General features: G+C 38.9%; 1 protein-coding gene across 2 annotated transcripts in view; it reads right to left on the minus strand.

The window, feature by feature from the left end:
- bckdhb (branched chain keto acid dehydrogenase E1 subunit beta) overlaps nt 1-19,918 on the minus strand; it is a 57,893-nt gene that overhangs the window by 33,465 nt on the left and 4,510 nt on the right. For both annotated transcript variants that reach the window (XM_020635092.3, XM_065957989.1), the window contains exons 3-8: nt 19,771-19,839; nt 16,246-16,379; nt 10,842-10,997; nt 8,078-8,186; nt 1,953-2,050; nt 270-380 (exon numbers count right to left, since the gene is read on the minus strand). In XM_020635092.3, the coding sequence (XP_020490748.1) occupies nt 270-380; nt 1,953-2,050; nt 8,078-8,186; nt 10,842-10,997; nt 16,246-16,379; nt 19,771-19,839 (677 nt within the window). The remainder of the gene's footprint in view (nt 1-269; nt 381-1,952; nt 2,051-8,077; nt 8,187-10,841; nt 10,998-16,245; nt 16,380-19,770; nt 19,840-19,918) is intronic.

A 19,918-nucleotide genomic window follows, 5' to 3' on the forward strand; every position in this document is an offset into this window, starting at 1 on the left:
CTCAACAACAATAAACACAATCACAGCAGGATTAGGTGTGATCACAGTGTAAAAGAGTTCTTCAATGGTGAAATCAATAACGCTAAATTATTAACTGAAGATTTTTTTATTCTGGAAATGCAAAAATGGCCATGAACTCTGCCACCAAAGATAAAATAAGACATTAAAAAAACGTATTCAGCAGGACTTTACATGCGCATCAGAAAGAAGTAGCATGCGTATGAGTGGGAGAGTTTTTCATTTCTTTGGATGTAGTGTGTCTCTGTTACCTTACAAACGGTTTCCACATCCCAGGGTAGGATGGTCTGCAGATCGATGAGCTCGCAGGACACTCCCAGTTTCTCTTGAGCCATATTGGCCACCTCCCTCATCACATGGACCTAAAGAGACAGATAGATATATCAGTAAAAATGAAAAAGAAAATGAAAAATGACTTTAAATCATGAGCTCTTGAAATGTAAAGAGTGCTAGAATGCAATACCTAATATAACAGTCATTCTTTCCTACATACTGCATGTTGTGCATTATATGTATTTTCATTCTGGGAAACTTACACAACAAGTTCTGAGGTGATCAACAATAAAAAACATGAATTGTCATATCACTTGCAGACACTCAGTAACTGCCACTGGTAATAATTGTCAGAAAAACAAGCCATCTAGTTCTGGCCAAAGACTTCAGATGTGTTGTGTATCACCCACCCCTGAATCTGAATCATCACAACATGAAGTCAGATTGGAGGTTAGAATGTGACGGGCCTTAGCCCCCAGCATCTATGATAGATTGATGTTCCCATTTAAAAAAAAAAAAAAAAAAAAAAAAAAAAAAAAAAAGAGAGTGGGGGTTACCTCTGAGGAAGGAAAACATACAAGGTACCGTTAAGTCTGAATGGATGTTTAGGAAGTGAAAACTGGGCATTATTTATTTTTCTTTACTCTTATCTCTTGAAATAAATGCTATGGAGGTAAAATGTGAGGGAATGAGGGAAAGATATTTGGTGTAAAAAGATTTCTAGTTGGCATTTGCAGTACCTGTAGACTTTACCAATCACATTTTAAGCTTTGTTTGTTTGCAGCACAACTGTCTGAAGACGGCTGTGATAAGCAAAGGAGGTGGAATGCTTCTCCAAAAAAATATCCCTCAACCCATTCCAAATCATCAGACAATTACTTTTCTTTTTGTTTATGTTGCTGTTTGTTTAATCTACATCTGTGAGAGTGCAGATAAAAAGCCAGTTTTAGATAATGTCTCTCAACTCTAACACACCTCTCAGTCTGATTATCTCACTATACACTTTGAGTTTTGTGGACTGATAGCTGAAGCCCCAAAATATGAGACGTTGTAATCTGTTTGAGATTGCATAGAGCAGAGTAGGGCAGAAATAAACCTGCAGTTTGAAAGGGAGAGATCCATTTTCCCCAAATTCACTGGCTCCTCTGTCCACCCTTCAAGAGTAATACTGGCCTTAATGGAGCCGTTTTTCCATCAAGACCCTCAGACCCCCCTCCAGTGCTGCAGGTACATTATGGCCTAGATAAGCCTGTTAAAGTGGCTGTGTACAATCAAAGCTGGGGATGACTCCTGGTGAGTTACATGCACTTTGATACTGAGCTGCAGAAAATAAAATCTCACGGATGAATAGAGAGGCAACAATGGAAAGTGTGCAGCAGATATTTAGTGTTAACACATGGAGAGCCGAGAGCAGCCTGGATGTTGTGGAGATGTCTGAGCAGATAGAGACACAGGCTGCCGGCTGAGCGACCCTGCTGGGACCAAAGGGGGCTTGTGTCAGATTTAAAGTTAATCCACTGCTTGCGTCTGTGGCTTTAAACGTCATTTAGTGGAGAGGACTTTTTTTTTTTTCCTGTGGCCATGGAAAATGATCCAAACATAGATGAGGACTGCTCAGGTCGCCCACTAAGAGTCTGTTAATGATTCACTGGATCACCTACCTGTGTCCCCCAGGCAACCAGTGTGACATCACTTCCTTCCTGTAGGACCTCAGCCTGCGAGAGAGGGACGGTGTAGGACTCCACAGGAACCTGCTCCACTGAGGAAACACAAAAAATATCAACAACACATTATAAACAACTCCCTCGGTGCTTTGCATGCAAACACATTACATGCAAGCTCACACAAAGTAAACAGAAAGTAAACGAGTGTCTCAATCATATCACCATGCACCCTGAGGTTTCTTTAACTGACCAGAGCTCGAAATGAAAGACTCGATGACAAGCTGTTGAAAAGACTGAATGTCAAAGAATACAAACTGGAACTTTTGGACATTTTATCTGGTCTATCTTTCATACTTCTTGTTCTTTCCAGAACCTCATCTTTCACAGAGAGTATTATCAGCATAACCTGATGTATGACCTCATGATATCCTCTGCCAGCTACAAGCCCAGAGCCCTGATTAAAGTTGACAACAACACATTGGTGGGATGGGATATGAATCAGGAAGGGGCCACATAAACAGGACATCTGTCCAAAAAGAAGATCCTAGCAGCCAGCGTTTCTTTGAAACAAAGTCCAAAGCAAAGTGCTTTCAAGTATATGGTTTGAATAATAGTTAATAATGTCTTTGGAAAACTGAAGACCAGTCATGGAAACCATTATAATGCAAAAGCTTATCATAAACTACAACTGCCATCACTTTAAAACATGCTGCTTATTAGCAATAATTTTACTGCCACGATAAAACATGTAATCATTAAATGTATTATTTTTTACTTTCTTTGAATCTTATTTGCCATCATGGCTTTGGATGTAATACACACAGATCACAGGATGGTTTACATGCGAGGGGAACTCAGGGGTAGCCAAAGTGCTAACTGCATTCCCACATGGCTGAGAGAGAAGTCAAAATTACAATTAGGCAGTAATTATACTCTGGGGAGACGCTGGGTTTGAGACCTTTATGGAAACCTTGAATGATTCCCATAATCCTTTCAAGCCACTAAGGAAAGACAAACTACCCATCCTGACGACTCACTTCGTTAAAACAACACGACGGGTGAATCATATGCAACTTACAGACCAGACCAAAAATAGGCCGCTTGAGTGGAATAATAGCATTTTACAGAATGTTAAAATTGAATTATGAAAACAAGGTTATGGTTTAATAAGTGGAATCTCAGGTCCCACAAAACAGTACGGACTCAATGAGACATATGTGTGGTTTCCATCAAAAGACAGGCCGCTGCAATTAAAGACATGACTTCATCATCCAGGCAGAGATCATTAGATGCATGTGGAGCTGGCACGAGGGCTGGTTGGCTCTGTCACCCGAGGATCTCAAATAGCTGTACAAGTACCCCTAGGGGTGTTGTGGAGGACTGCAGGGATTGCATATTGGTTAAACAACTTCAGCAATTACCGTAACTACTCCTAAATTAATAATTAATTAAAATTAAGAATTAATAAAAAAAACTTTAGGTCAATAATTGTATGTTTCATAATCGTCTTTCTGCCACCTTTGGCAAAAAAACGCACAATAATAATGTCTATGTAGAATGAAGACATAGCAGCATTACAACTGAAATCCTGCAGATGGAAACAAAAATAGAAGCAAAACAAAGCAGTAAAACATCTAGTGGTATCACCACTGATAAGGTCCCAATTTCATTCAATTCAATACGATATCCATTCATTTAGGGATATCTAAAGCAGTAACATGATTGTACTTCTAAAGCCACAAGGATATGAATCACAAGGCATTTGAATTAGCCTAGCCTGTGAAACATGTGACGCGAGTCCCCACTCATTGTCCACATAATGAGAACAGTCAGGTATGAACCTGTTGATCTGGATGTCCAGCTGTCACATGTTAGGGTGACACACTCTCTCACTCTCACTCTCTCTTTCAATGCTGTGTTTCACCTCTGCATACAGTCGTGATGGCCACTTCACCCAAATGTTTTCATGCTGGTTACACGTAGCGTGGCTCAAGTATATTAATATATTAACCCTTTGAGGTTGACACCGTCATAAACAACTAACAGAATATTGTCTTTACGTGATTATTTAAAAGAAATACAATCGTACGATGTAGAAGCTTACTGTTTACTCCACTTGCTTTGTCAAGTTAGTGGCTTTCCAATGATAAACTCAGAGGCTTTTCTATCCAACTGAGAATATCAGTGTTTATTCAGTGACTGTCCTCATCCAATCCTCGTAAAAGTTAATGTAAACCACTGTGATTCATTTATGTAGAAAATATAGTTTAACTTCAGTTAGCTCGCTCGGCTAAGACAGAAGCAGTCTCTTATTTTACTCTTGTTTTGGTCTGTCGTCCAATCAGAGGCCGAATATACGATCAGTTGACATGTAAGGGCCAATGAGAATCCACTACAGCCTGCTCACAGATTTACCAAATACAAACTGATTTCAATGGATGGGGGGGAAAGGGAATATAGTCTATTAAAAGATCTATCTTTTATGAATCGATATCAGAACATTAATATGAGAATTGATTTTAATCAGAAAATCCATCTTTTTAAACCCAGTTCTAGTAAAATGTCCTCATTATTACCAAATTTCATTAGAACCGTCAGTTTCCACATGATGCCTGTTTGCCACGCACTCCAGAGCCGATCGCGCCCTCTCTGGTCAATGCTTCATAATAAAACAGTGTTTCTCACACAGACGTTACCGGGGCGGGAGGATATTTCTGACTTGTTTTTATTTCTTTTTTTTTTTTTTAAACTGCGAGAGTGAGAACGAGAGAGAGAGAGAGAGAGAGAGAGAGAGAGAGAGAGAGAGAGAGAGAGAGAGAGGAGTAGAGAGCGCGAGTGAGTGCATGCGCCAGCAAAACTCCTGTCTCGACTCCTGCGGAGACGGGAGAGATTCTGCTGAGATACAGCTGATGATTCTGTGCTGAACTCCTAAATAACAGAATATTGAGTGGAACTTTTCAAAACACGAGGCGTACTCCTGGTGTTTGTGTCGCTGCGCGTGTGTGGATAAATTTAACAGATTCAAGTTGTTCAGTGTTTCCCCTACCATTTTTTTTAAATTTAAGATTTCTTTTTGGGCTTTTTGTTCCTTTATTGAAGGGATATGATAGTGGATAGAGTCGGAAATCAGGGAAAGAAGTCATTTAAGAATACCTTTCCGATAGAAAAGGACAGCTGTCATTAAAAGTAACACATCAAAGATTCCTTGGTGTTCATAGGTTACCTTAAACCTTGTCGGCGTGTCGGCATGTCTCCTCTTACAAACATGTCTCAGCATAAATACTCACTCGATTGACTGACTCCTATCTTATCACAGGTTTAAGAAAAGGTAATTATTACATTTGCCATCATCAGTCTATCTGGGAAACTTCAAATCACATAGCAAGGAAAACCTCTAATATAAAACAGGACATGATGCACTCAACATATCTCATCACTCCCAAAGATGTTCATAAACCAAGATTCATATGAACTTAGTAACAATGAAAACAAAAACCCTGCCAAGAACTAACATGCCTGCTCTAAGCCGTCCTGTTGAACCACATCAATCAAAGGCTTCATTTTTGTACGATACCAACATAGCTAATCATTTGCTCTGACACAGTGACTATACATTTACACACCAACACACACATGGTCACAATTACAGTGATCACAGTAGATTCACAACCACTAAACACAAGAATGCTCTGACAAAGAATGAAGCTGACTGCAGGGTTATTAAAGATGGAGTAGTACAAAGAAAGAATTTAAGACTCTTTTCCACAACAAATGAACCTGCAATGGCAGAGAAGCTCAACTACCTTTCTCTTCTCCTCTCAATGACTAGCTGGCTAGCTTTAACTTACGGGAGAATGCACAAGGAGTGAACATGGCAGGTAAGCCATCCAGCCATGACAGTCTTAAAACAGGTCTGGCATTCCCCGTTACTTGACCCGTTGAAACATGAATCTGTATAGACATTGGGTCATATATGTCATAGAAATGTGAAATACATTTTGAAGTTGGTGCCTTCTTGACCGAGAAAAGGCAGAAAGTGTCTTTTTGGCTCGTGTGGATGAAAGACACCAAATCCCAGAATGCACAGTGGGTCTGGTGCCTCGGCTGCTGCGGCTCCTGTTCATCCATCAGCCTCAACTGCTTGTCGCTACATTGCTGCTCATAGAGACCTTCAAAATCCCCTTCATCCATATCAGTTTGAAGCTGAAACATACTTTTAAAGGAATATATTGAATTTAGGTTTGAAACTTGTTTTGTCCACTAACGCTGTTGCAGCAACGTTAACACAGCTGTGACAAAGTCTACCGGATTGGTCACACCAGCACTTAAAAAGCAGGAGTAAATCTGTGCAACTTCTTGTATTCAGTTAAGCAATGAAAGCTATTATAGTGTATCAGCTATGTCGAGTGGTTCAATTAGATTTAACCACCTCTGGAGGTCTAAAACGTCCTGCTCAGAGTAGAAATGAATTGCAGACAGTTTAAAAACATCTTCACTATATGAATGTGTTATCCTGTTAGAAAGCCAACTCATGTACTAACAAAGTGATTTATTGATATCTTTATTTCAAACAGATAAAACTAACTAGAACATCAAAAGAAAACATGAAAAGTGAATGTCGTAGATTTTGACTGCCATCTTCAACTCAAAGCATTAAATACATTTTACTTATTACTACCTCTTAACTACTTTTCAAGAACTATAACACAAATATGCTGACATCATCAAGAAGTTGGCTGGCTGGTAAATTTGTCATATTTGTCCGTTATGAATTAAATCCACTTTGACCATATGTTCAAGTTTTTTTTTGTTACCCTTCAAAGAAAAAGACTTCATAAGATATGAGGAATGGAGGACCTCCCTTAGTGCCAATGACTGGTTTTAATATCAGACGGAACTGCAACATGAGAAACGTACTGGACAGTGATCACTAACGTAGAGCCATAATGGAAACATTCTTAGCGCTAATATTTCACAATCTCATCTGGCTCTTATCAAAGCTGGAAACTAACAAACCTTGTGAAAATCCAAGGCACGGCCGGGTAGTACCAAATCTGTTAACGGTCTGTCTTTCATTCCTTTAATGAGCCTCAACATCGTATTCAAACTTCCAACTCCATTTTCATCATGGACATTATTTTATGTAGCTAAGGCAGAACTGTTCTGCAACAGCCGCCAACATATGTTGGAGCGTTTATTTACAACAAGGTTTGACACCTTGGCAAAGCAGCCTGCACAAAGCCATGCCAGCATGGAGTGTAATCAAGCTTCCCCACACACCAACCCTGCCTCTGCACAGTGAGGGGAAGGAGAGAGGATTCAGATCAGCACTGTGTCAACACTTCACAGCCCATTCAGAAGGTCCTGCTGATCACATCTTGTTGTGAGGAACATTGTTTGTTTGTTTTGCACGACTTCTCCAAAGGGAGAACATTTGCTTCCAATAAAGAAAGCAGGCGACCAGAATGAGAGCCAGCGAGGCGAGATGTTGGAGGAGGTTGAACATCAGAGGGTGACTGAAAAATCAGGAGATGATGATAGGTCTACTAAATAGTTATAATCAAACCTGATTGGTCAGATTTCGCCTATAGTCGACTGACAGTTACTGATCCATATTCTCATTGAAGTTTAACCACATCATTAAACTATTTGTCTTCTAGGCTTTGAATAATAATTGATTTTATGATAGGACTTGATCTATCCTTTTTTTCTCACTCAATAAGTCCGCATTAATGTGACCTTATAACGATGTCCAATACAGACTGACGGCCCGGTGTGGGCGGGTCAGACCACCAACAAGCAGCGTCTTTTGACTTACCGTTTGAAGATTTACTGAACTCTCCTGATCATAACAATCCACCAAAAAGGGTCCCCCACGATAAATACCATTTTTAATCCACTATGATCCACTATTCTGACGACCTTTTAATGACACTTCATAACATCCAATGAGAGCCTTTGTTGAAGGAGGTGCATCTCCCTGTTCTGACGGACAATTGCACTCGACTGTGCCGATGACTGGCATCTCTTGTAGCCAATGAAGGCTGAGGCTCTGACAAACGAGTCGTCACCCTAACGATCAGTTACAAACAGACTTCAGATGTATTTAGAATCCAGCTCACCTGCTGCTCGGTACAGGATCTTGGGTTCGAAGAATATGCAGGGGTTTGGGTCTGCAATGCAGGAGAGGAGCAGTCCCTTAGCCTGTACTGGACTACGAGGTACCACAACCTGAGGAAAACATGACACACCTTATGAGACCCAGTCACGATGATGTTTGAACAACCTTCATTTGATTATTGCTTAAAGGACTGGAATCATGTTTAATTACACATTCCTCAACATATCATGTTTCATCCTTGTGTCATAGTAAGGGATCAAACCGACCAGCATGCCTTAAACTGGATCCTATTCCTTTTACATGTATGTTTACATGTACAGTTAAGTCAAACTAGAACTACAGGTAGAGATCGATTAGGCTGTTTAAAAGGACTCCTGCCCTTGTTCCAGTATAAAAGCACCAGGGGAGAATGGTCATTGATGGAAATATGTCTGACTCTGCTAAGGTAGGTGGCAATATGCTCCCATTTAGCCTCTTACTATTGGACCCTCTTCCACTTGACCTACTGTATTACTGTATGTCTTATGCCAATTTGTCAAATTCCTGTACTTCCATATGTTTAACTCCTTGAGCTGAAACAACAAAACTTTGTCCCCGTGTCTGTTCATAATGCAGGGTTCTTGTTCCAGCACTCGCTTCCTTCGTCTTGTTTTCTGCCCGGCTTTCTTCTACACATTTGTGCTTTTTTGACTTCTGGGTCAAAGATGGCTTTCAGAGCTGTGGAGCGGTTCTTTTGCCAGCCCCCTAGGATTTTTACTGCAGCAGGATACAATCAAGAGAATTCACCTCAAGTAAATGGTATAGGGTGGTGACGTTCGTATCATGTGACTGGAGTCAGTGTGTAGACTGTGCGCATGCAACCGCTACGATCTCTGAAATGATCTAGACATTTTCAGGAGTGCATTATGTGAAAACAGCTTAAGCGCGACTATGAGAAATTAGACTTTTTGCTATTTCAGTTGGACTAATGTTTAAATGTAGTTCAAAAGTATAGTTTTAGTCCCTCTTACACAATAAACAGACTTTTCTAACATCATGTAAATGTACTGACTGTTTGCAAAGACTGAACAACAGACTCGTTTTGTCTTCAGGCTTAATAAAAGTACTGAGAAACTCTGCATTTGAACTTGACTGCAATGCATTGACAATTCATTTTGTGAAGTTCTTCTTTTTAATGTACACTTTTAGATTTATACATACATGATAGTGGTGCACAAACAGAAACAGACCCCATCTACTTTTTTTTTGTTTTGTATGGCATTTCTATTTTGTCATCTTTACCGGGGTAATCTCTTTGATTCAGGTCAGAACTAGGGTATCATGATAACACTGGGGCAAACCTGAATGCAGCCACTCAGGCTGTGAGTCTGTACTGACCCTCAGATGGAGCTTACAGCGAACGCTGATAGTTTACACAAACATTAACATTTATCAGCCTGACCTTTGCTCAGCCTGTTTATTGCTGTAAGCTGTAGCTGTAGCCTCACATCACAGTGATTCCCAGTCTGTGGGGTGTGAGTAACCGTTGATGAAGATGATGATTGTATGTTGGGAGGTTAAGTCTTTACTTTTTAACATAGGCTTGTTTATGTTGAGCACATGCTGTTAAATCCATGTCAGTGGTCTTAAAGAATCATTTTCTCCTTTCATGCCCTTTTCACACATACGGACTAAAAGTAGCAAGCTCTCCGCTGCATTTTTACAAGCCTGAAGCTTGTGTGTTTATCGTTAAGCATGACTTTTATATACCACTCCATTTGTATGACTCAACAGTTGTCACTGCACTGACGCAGAATAAAACAGTGTCTTATAGTGAGTTAAGCTAGTCTCTGTTAAATCATGCTCAATGCAGCGACACAACCAGAGCAGCATTTCTTTACATTCTGGTTCATTTAAGCCTCGATGTTACACAAGAATACACACTTCCTCTCTCATGTCATCTTTCCAACATCTCACCTTTTAGTCCTCTTTAGTTAATATTCAGAAGTATGGCATTCTTCTGGATTACTGCCCCATTCCGTGTGTGTTTGGGGACTATGCATGCACACAAAAATGTAAATTGGCTAGAAGCTAAATCTGGTACAAAGCACTTCCTCTCAACGTTCAGCTATGGAAAAAATAAATAGGAGACCCCTGCAAAATTATGTTTTTCTCTGGTTCAACGTTTGTGTTTGAGTCTAATGAACATTTGTTGTATTGTAGAATAACATTTTTCTCAACATCCAAATAAAATATTTTAATAATTTTTAATTAAAACGTTCATGTAGCTTGTCATGCTCTCCATCAGTCTTTCACATGACTGTGGGTGACATTATGACAATATTTTATCTGGAAGTTGCATGAAAAGTTGGTTACATTAAAACAATAAATGTTAATTTTATTCTAGACAAACCTTTAAATAGTAGAGCAAGAGAAAAACATGTTTGCAGTGGTATATTAATTGAGTTTGGAGGTTGATTTTGTACATGGTCTCATGTACAATCATATCAAAAAGTATTTAAACTAATAATGGTTGGTGCAGGTTGTATTTAAGTTGCTTCAAACGGGTTAGGGTTAGGGTTGGGTGTCCATTCTGAAATTATAAACTTGAAAAGTCTTTTTCTGAATTGTTTTATAGTAACTGCTGCAGAGGAGATAATAAAAGAGATGTAATGATGTACCTGGAGTCTTGTGATAAATATAATCAATCACACTTTAAAAGCGGCAGCCCCCGCTATGATTCAATAAAGCCCTTCATACGTCCTGTAATAAACCCCACTCCTGACCTTGATGCCAGGGCAGTGGGCGAAGAAGGCCTCGGGGCTTTGAGAGTGGTAAAGTGATCCATGGCCGACACACCCCCACGGAGCTCGAATGGTGAGGTTGCCACAGTCGAACAGGTTGCCAGAACGGTAGCGGTACTTTGCTGCTTCATTGACTATCTGGAAAGAGACGAAAGAGACATTTCAAGATTAGCACAGCAAGAAGTTATCAGTCATCTTGATGACAGTTGTTGAAAACATTTTATGGTTTCAATGTGTGTTCTGGTTTAATAAAAAAAGATTTTAATAAAGCCAAAAAGAATCCTTGAAAACAGAGTACTTTCTTTTGTTTCCTGGATTAAGACCACACCAGCCGATTTTGGATTTCGGCTTCATGAGAGACACCACTCTCTTTCTGCTTTTCCTCCTGATGCTTTTAAAAACACTACTTTATTTTTAACGAGCACATTCACCGCAAGTGTTTGGTTTCTTTAACTTCTTCTACAGTTTTCTCAGAGTGGGCTTCCTCCAGAAAGGTGTCCCAAGTTTTCCTCCCCGACACTCAGGTGGGCAGTTAATTCAGCTTTAATGTCTCTCTAAGGTCAGTTTGGACAGCATTACTTTAAGTGAGAGCACAGACGGAGAGAGATGAGCCGACTCAAGGCTCAGAACAGATTGAATAAACTGTTTTTTTAGCGCCACAACAGGAGCCTCTAAGAAACTGTTTCCATTGTCACATGTTGTGTTTGACATTACCTTGACAAAGAGAGGACCCCCATTCATCATACGGAGGGCGAAAGTACACAAACTGACACTAATGTTAACATGTATGCATGCTAACACAGCAGCACTGCCCACTTCCCAGTCTGTTCCACTTCTTGACTTTGTTTGGTTTAATCTATTTTTTACCAAGCTAGATTGTGGAATATGATTAAATGGACAATTGGAGGTCTGTTTGTTAAACACCTGCATGAAACGAGGAATACGCTGCACAAATAAACCAGAACACAAGTCAGACAAATAAATAACTTCACAAACATTTGTTGCTGCCAGGCTAGCAAAAGAAAATAACAGATTTTCCTTCCTTTTGTCTGGAGGGTTCCTGTGCATAGTGAATCTTATGTGACACCACTTCAACTCTAATAAAAACTGTATAACAAATGCAGTTTGTCAGAACTGATACATGTGAAGATTCACATGGATACAAAACTCTTACATAAATATGGTAGAGATGCCCCAATTGCAATTTTTTTTAGTTTTACCTGGTCTGACCTGCAGACAGATTTTTGGCTGATACTGATTTTCTTTCTTTAAAGTGTCATAATAACTGTAAGCACAACACTGACTGTTAAGTTCTTTAAAATCCAGGCTATAAATTGCACCGGTATGTAAGACGCAGTCTATTTTGGGGAGTTTCCATGAAAAGGAAAAATGGTTTCAACTGTCTATTGTGTTCAGCAAAGTTGTCACTCGTCAACATTAATACTCTTTCAATCAATGGAATCACAAGGTTTATTCCCTATGTATCCCGGCACCACTTGCAATCAGCTTGCAAAACATAATGAAGGGGGATGAATTTTGTTGCGTCAAGTTTGGTCAGGTCGTGTGCAGTGTGTGATGGTGGAGGCTGCACTCGTGGCAATGACGATGCACGTTTCAGCATTTCATAGTGGTTTACAACAGCCTGTCCTAACAGCACGCAACGTGAGTGAGTGTCAGCAACAAAAACACCCTGAACCTATTGCTTCCTATTGGAGTGTCCTTACTGCCCGCAATGACGCAGTGCAAAGCGTTTTTACCCTGACGCCCCATTTCTTCTTTCCTCTCTGTCACTTGCATAGATGGACGAAGAACAACTCGCTTTTTGTCACTCAACAGAGCTTGTTAGCTTTTTGTACAACGCAAAGATATCAGTGAATTACGATGGAGGATTAGGGCCATGTAAAAAATAAATTAAATGAAATTTTGAGATTAAAGTCGTAAATTTTACGAGATTAAAGTTGTACATTTACAAGATAAAAGTTGTAAATTTACAAGAATAAACTAAAAAAAAAAGAATTAAAGCGAGTTCGAGACCAGCCTGCGTGAAAATGATGAAAGTAGAACTCTTAAAGAATAAAGTGGTTATTTTAGTCTATATCAGAAGAGCAGCAGCATCCTGTTCTCACATGACAAACATGGAGCATCTTGTCCTATATGGAAGCGATTAGTGATCAAAATGATAAAGCTAATTTGAAAATTCAAATGCATTAACAGAAATGCTTTTTAAGTTTCAGAATATGAGTGTATTATTTGACTCTAAAATTATGATTAATTAATCTAATTTGAATTTTAGTTTTCAACTTCAAAAATGCACATTCTTTGACTAAATTAAAATGAGGAAGAAAATGACATTTTCCATAGAGTAAAAGTATAAAGCAAACTGGATGACTGAATATTCATTTTAAATGTAGGTCAAATAATGCACCTATACTCTGAAAATTAAAAAGTGTTTCTGTTACTGTATTTTCATTTTAAAATTAGCTTTTTCATTTGAATTATCATACAGATTTAGCGGGGCATTTTTTGAAAATGATAAAGCAAATGTCATTTTCTTCCTCATTTTAATTTAGTCAAAGAATGTGCATTTTTGAAGTTGAAAACTAAAATTCAAATTAGATTAATTAATCAAAATTTAATTTTTGAGTCAAATAATACACTCATATTCTGAAAATTAAAAAGCATTTCTATTAATGCATTTGAATTTTCAAATTAGCTTTATCATTTTAATTTTGATCACTAATCGCTTCCATAGTCCTAAATGTTTCACTAATAAGGAAATAGGCTACTTCCTTGTGTAGTCGGTAAAAACAGTTCAAGAGAAGTTTTCACATCAACTTGTAAGATCTTGTTTATCTGTAAAATGATGAACAGGACACAAACTGTCTCTGCACATGAGACACTTTTACAACGCAGACCGATAACAGACACTAATAGTTGTGTTGGGGCTTTACTTATGCAGATGTTAAACTACACATAAACCACACTGACTGGGAGGAAGCTGTCTGCAGAGGAAAATACTTTGAGAGTTCTACTTTCATCATTTTGCGCAGGCTGGTCTCGAACTCGTTAATTTACGAGATTATTCTCGTAAATTTACGAGTTTAGTCTCGTAAATTTAGGAATTTAATCTCGAAATTAAATTTTTTTTTTTTTAACATGGCCCTCCCATGGCCCTCCCATCCTCCGTCGTAATGAATTAATAATATCCACATCCATGATTAAAATTTTGAGCTTTTACTTGTGGAAAAGACACCAGAGAAACAATTTTTGGGGCTCACGGTAAGCCGTTTATTGACGAACCTCTGTATTTTTATTTGAGTCAACAGCTCCTAAATACAAAGCACCACACTTCAGTTTGTACCCAATACAAAAGCACTAGATGTCATATTGTTTTCTCGTTGAATTTTGGTTTCCTTTTGCAAAGAATTATATATTAAACGGATGCAGTGTGGACAGGCAGCGTGCGATCGTGTGCGATGTGACGCGATACATATGACCCCTGCGTGCTGTACTCAATGAAGGACGCAGCACACTTTTCCAATAGATATCAAAAGTGCATTTATTACAGTCAAGTGTGTCAAACCTTTTGTTACCTGAATTCTGTTTTATTTTTACGCAATAATTAACGGTGGAAGTGTCTTTTGATACGTAAAGTATAGCAAAAATGGTGTTAAATAATCTTTAAAAGAATACATGAATCACATTCTCTGCATTCTATTTTCACATTCTAGAAAGATTCAAACAGTCATTAGCAAGACTCCTCAGCCCGATGACTAAAATGTAACAGGGATTGAATGTAAAAGGGTTTTAAAAGGGTAATTCCATGTTTTCTTCTTTACATTTAATTTATGACAGATTGATTTTTAACGATACATGCTTTTGGTGATGCAGAAGAAAAGGTTTGCATTTGATGGTTCCGAGAGAAACTTGAAGCCTTCAGGAGCACCTTTGAAAAGAAGTTCCTCCTTGAGCTTTAAGAAAAACAGCTATCACTGGCTATAATAAGATACTGTGTGATGTCTATGCGTTCTGGGGTTATGACAGTGAAGGAAGGATTTTTGATGCAAAAAGCAGATTTGAAGAGTTACGTCAATGAACTCTAATTCAACTATTGTCTCTTCAACCATACACCCACAGAGTGCCAGTGGAAATGATATAGCTCTTAAAGGAAGGTTCCTCCTGAAACACACATTAACATTGAAACTGTAAATTACTTTCGATTTCCCATTTTTCATATTTAGGAACTTTTGGTCTCCACAGCGTCAACACTCATGGTTCTGTGAGGCTGTTTTAGTTAGACCAAGAGTATAGACCCTAAAGCTGCAGCGACCAGTCAATTATCTGATCAGCCATGCGACAGAACCTTCAACTAGTTTATTGGCTGAATTGAGCCTCTTTTTTAAGAAGAAGAAAAAAAAATTGTTGGCTGATTCAAGCTTCCCTAATAAAAGTATTTGAGTGTTGCTGTTAAAAACTATTTTCAGCCCCACACAAGTAAACTGAATGTCTTTGGATTTGGGAATATTTGGTCCTAGAAAATTCAACATTTAAATCATCATGCAATCATGGTTACCGCTCTTATTAACATATACAGGGAGGTTTATGACTGCAATGTCAAAGAACTAGTGGCGTCGAAAGCCGCCTGTGGCGTCGCCTCATGTCTTTGCCAAAAAGTTGCACTAGAATGCGAGGCAAAGACTACAGCCAACGGCTCGTTGTTATGATACGAGAAGACCATTTTCACACCGCTGTTGCTCACCACTCTTTTTATAGGTAGCTTACTAATCAAGAATAATGTCTTCAATAGGTTGAAAATGGCGCTGGTGTCAGCCCTTGGTCTTCTGGAGGAAAAAGAAGAGGCAGAGTCGACAAATAAGGAGAAACAGCAATAATGTGTGTAAGCATGGATACTTCAACGGCATGCTCTGCTCAAGGGGCTTTGTCGAACTTGTGTCGAGAGCTGGAGATAAATGAACCACCGAACAGCCAATCAGAGAGATTCCTCTCACCGACCGCCGATTGAACATGTCGAATGGGCCAAAAAATGGCCAACAGGGGCAAATGGGTAGTGACAGAGCCGGACACACCGCAAAAACTAGGGCAACGATCGCTCACCGACGGTCCAACTAGGACCGACGATCTCCTTGGTGTGCCTTTACTCACCTCATTCTCCCCCCTGACCCAGGATGCTAGACTCCCAGCCCACCACCTGTTCTCTAGACCTAATACCATCAAGCCTCCTACAGAACATTTTCTCTACACTTGCACTGCAGTTATGCATATCATCAACTCCTTGAATATTTGTTTAACCATTGCTCATTACATCGTCATCACAATGTTCTTTTACATTACCACGTAGTGAATGCCTAGCTGCTGCCTTTCTTACCTGGTCAAATGCAGGATAGATGTAGTCAGCAAATTGGATCTCGGCAATGGCTGTGGCACCAGCAACAGCTACACCAATACCAAATCCCACAATCCCCTGCTCACACAGAGGAGTGTTGAAGACTCTGTCCTTGCCTGGGAAGAGAGCAGAAGAGAGGAGAGAAAGTATAAGAAACCAAAGTACCATTAGAGGGCACAAAAAGAAGCTACTGGGAGATGCAGCTCACTTTTAATTAAGTTTCACAAAAATCAAAGTTCACAACGACTTTTACAGTCTCCAACTTTGCAGCAACTATCATAGCATGGATCACTGAACAGCTCAGTGTATATCATTATTTAATTAAGACCACTGACCACAATTGTAGAGGGTGTCATGTGAATAACAGAGTGATCTGATAACAGAGTAAAGCCCAAATACTACACTTGAGTGATGAGACTGCAAAGAATCCTCTCTCTTAAAATGCCATGCAGGCCAGAAATAAATGAAGTGACAAGCTGATGACTCCTCCTCAGCTGTCGCTAACCAAACCAGTGGTGCTTACACATCCCCGAAGACTAAAAACTGAAGATCTTTTTTTTTTTTCTTTTTCCACACTCCACCCTGTAATTTGAAAGCGAGCTGCCAAAGTGGGACTCTATATTTGGGTTGAGTGTGTTATTTTTGCTCTCATCTTGTGTATTTGCCAATCCAGTCTTTTTCTTTTATGCTGGGAAATGCGCATCTCTGAAATTAAAGTATGCCCTTATGTGCCCTTCTGCATGCTCACAAAGTTCAAGAAGCCAACGTAGCCCTACAACCCCTTCGGGAAATGAACAATAAGTGATCAAAATGTAGTGCTTTGCCGCTATGAGTGAAGCAGACTTCAAACACGCAGCTTCATGAGAAAGTGACATGTGTGACAAATAACAGTTTAGGGCGTACGTCAGTGTGTTTTCAAAGCAATGAGTAGTTGGTGAAGTTGTGACAGGAAAACTACAACGAAGTTGTTTCACATGGACATGAAGTGAATATATGATGCATGCTTGTGTTGTTCCTCAGTAACACACACACACACACACACACACACACACACACACACACACACACACACACACACACACACACACACACACACACACACACACACACACACACACACACACACACACACACACACACACACACACACACACACACACACACAGTGAGTCTACCCTGCATTAACCTCTGTTCTGTGTGATAACAGAAGGTGGCAGAGGTGTGCAGCATCCTTTCAGTAGTGAGAGGGCTACAAACAGCTTAGCAATCATCACTGTACAAAAGGATGAGATGGAAAATAATGATCCCTCTCCAAAAGGTCAACACTTCTGACGTCAATGAAAACACAAAAACAAAAGCTGGCTTCTGCAGGTTTGATTTCAGACTCCTTGCTTGGAAATGTACAAGACCAACTAAAATGAACTTAAAAAACAAACATACAATCACTATTAATATACAATTGACGTATTTTTACGTATGTATTATATACAATGATAAAAACGAAATACAACACACACACACATTAATGCTGTCCCTGCATGCTTCTGTAATGCATCAAGACTTTTCACAGGACCTGAATTTATCTGGAGACACATTGGGCTTTATTTCCTTCAAACCACAAACATATCAATACAGCATCAATCTCAGATGAAAAACAGTTCCTGCTATTGCCATGTTTTTTATTCTATCTGCTCTCATTGTGATTCATGTTTATTGTCTGGCTGTCAACTACAGAATCAAAGTGGACCTTCCAGCTTCTTCTAAAGGCCAAATCCTCGCTGACTAATACCACAACAAGTTTAAATGACTAAAGTAATAAACAGCAGATGCATTGTTCTCTGCGGGTTCAAACTTCAAACCGTGTTGCTGAAGAAGCTAAACACCCATAAGTTTCCTTTTATGGAAGAATTTTTGAGTGAGGCTGCACTATTTTGGCAAAATTATCATTTTCTTTTTTGAATCAACATTGAGATCGTGATTACGAATCACAATACCTTATTAATTTCAGTCAGAGATCTTTGTATTGTTTATTATATTGTAAAACATATATATCCTGCATGACACCTATTGCCAGGGCTGGACTGGACTGGGACAAAAAAAAAATCCCACTGGTCGTTAAAAATTGTCCCAACATGACACAGCAGCGGCACCCTATGCATCAACTGATACACAATATTCATACTTCAGTCAAAGTATTGAAGAATATGTCAAAGAAGAAGATCTACTGTTCATTATTCATCCTTGTTTATTAAACAGTACTTAATATTTTGGCTTAATACGGCTGCTTTTGTGAGCAACTCAGTTAAGGCTAATGAAAATCTTTCTAACTGGTCTTTGCAGTGCTTTTATTTTGTCTTTTTTTAATCATCTTAAGCTGAGGCTTCTTTATTTCCTGTTTGGATTCAAAATCTGACTTTGATTTTGAAGGATTTAAATGAACTCTCGTTTGATGTGACTCATGACAGTTACTTAACTATGACAGAAGAAATAAAAAAAAAGGAAATGTTTGATTGTCACACCTGTTGAATTATTTGGATGACTTTTTAAAATCACTGCTGATAAATGTATCAAAAGAGCCGAGCCAAACAGGTGAAGGGATAAAGTCGGATTCAAGTCGTGAATATAAGAGAATATACATAAAGAACAATTATATATAACCAAACATAATTTTTGAATATGGTCATGTCTTTTTTTAAATATTTTTTTCTTCTGAAGCAGGCGACAATAATCGTCAATCTTGATTCTTTGATAATGGGAAGGCCAAAATCATGATCGCCATTTAAATTCAATGAATTGTTCAGCCCTGCACATTCCATTAGAAACCACTAGAAAAAGCTCCAGTTAGATACAATGAAAGATGGTTGAATTCCATTTAGCTGCTTCAGATTGGAGGTGCTGGTATTGTGTATTCTGGCACACTGTCACATAATGAAAGCTTAATGGGCCGTGCTCTCCTACAATGGAGAGATGAAATGTCTGCTGTGGATCAGTATCTGTTAAAAGCTAATACCTGATTTTAATGCTTCCTGATGGACCAATAAAATGCTTTAAGAACAGAGCAGTATACGTTTCTGTCATATGTAATGAAGAGCCAATTTACTTCCAGTCATAAACACATTGTAAGCATATTTGACTGGCCCTGATATGTGATTTTAAAAACATCAGTGTGATAAATTCTCAGAAACAAAAATGTAATCAAACATCACAAAGATGCTTTATTATAACCAAATCAAAACAGTAGACTCTGAAGTAAACTGACAGATGATATCAGCTCTAAGGCTACTCTGACACAACAGATCCTTCTGGTCCTCTGGGTGAACAGTGAACACAAATATGACATTGTAAAAAAGGCAATTGAAAATATTCTTTACAGTCATGTGCTGCCATCTAGTGGCAGAATTGTGCTTGTCATAAGAAGAGCAATATACTGACACCTTTTCTTGATAAACAGCAAATTCAGCAGGAGAGGCTGTTAATTAAAGAGAATCAAAAGGGGGAGGAGCTTACCATATTTGTCTCTCAGGCCGACCGTGCATCGAAATACTCCACCAAAGGCAACGTCTTCCCCAAAGATCACTGCATATAAAGACACAAAATAGTCAGTGGTAATAAGATATCATTATTTAACTTTCTACTTTTTCAAGGAAAGTTAAAA

Source organism: Labrus bergylta, chromosome 8 (assembly GCF_963930695.1).
Source record: "Labrus bergylta chromosome 8, fLabBer1.1, whole genome shotgun sequence".
Lineage (NCBI taxonomy): Eukaryota > Metazoa > Chordata > Actinopteri > Labriformes > Labridae > Labrus > Labrus bergylta.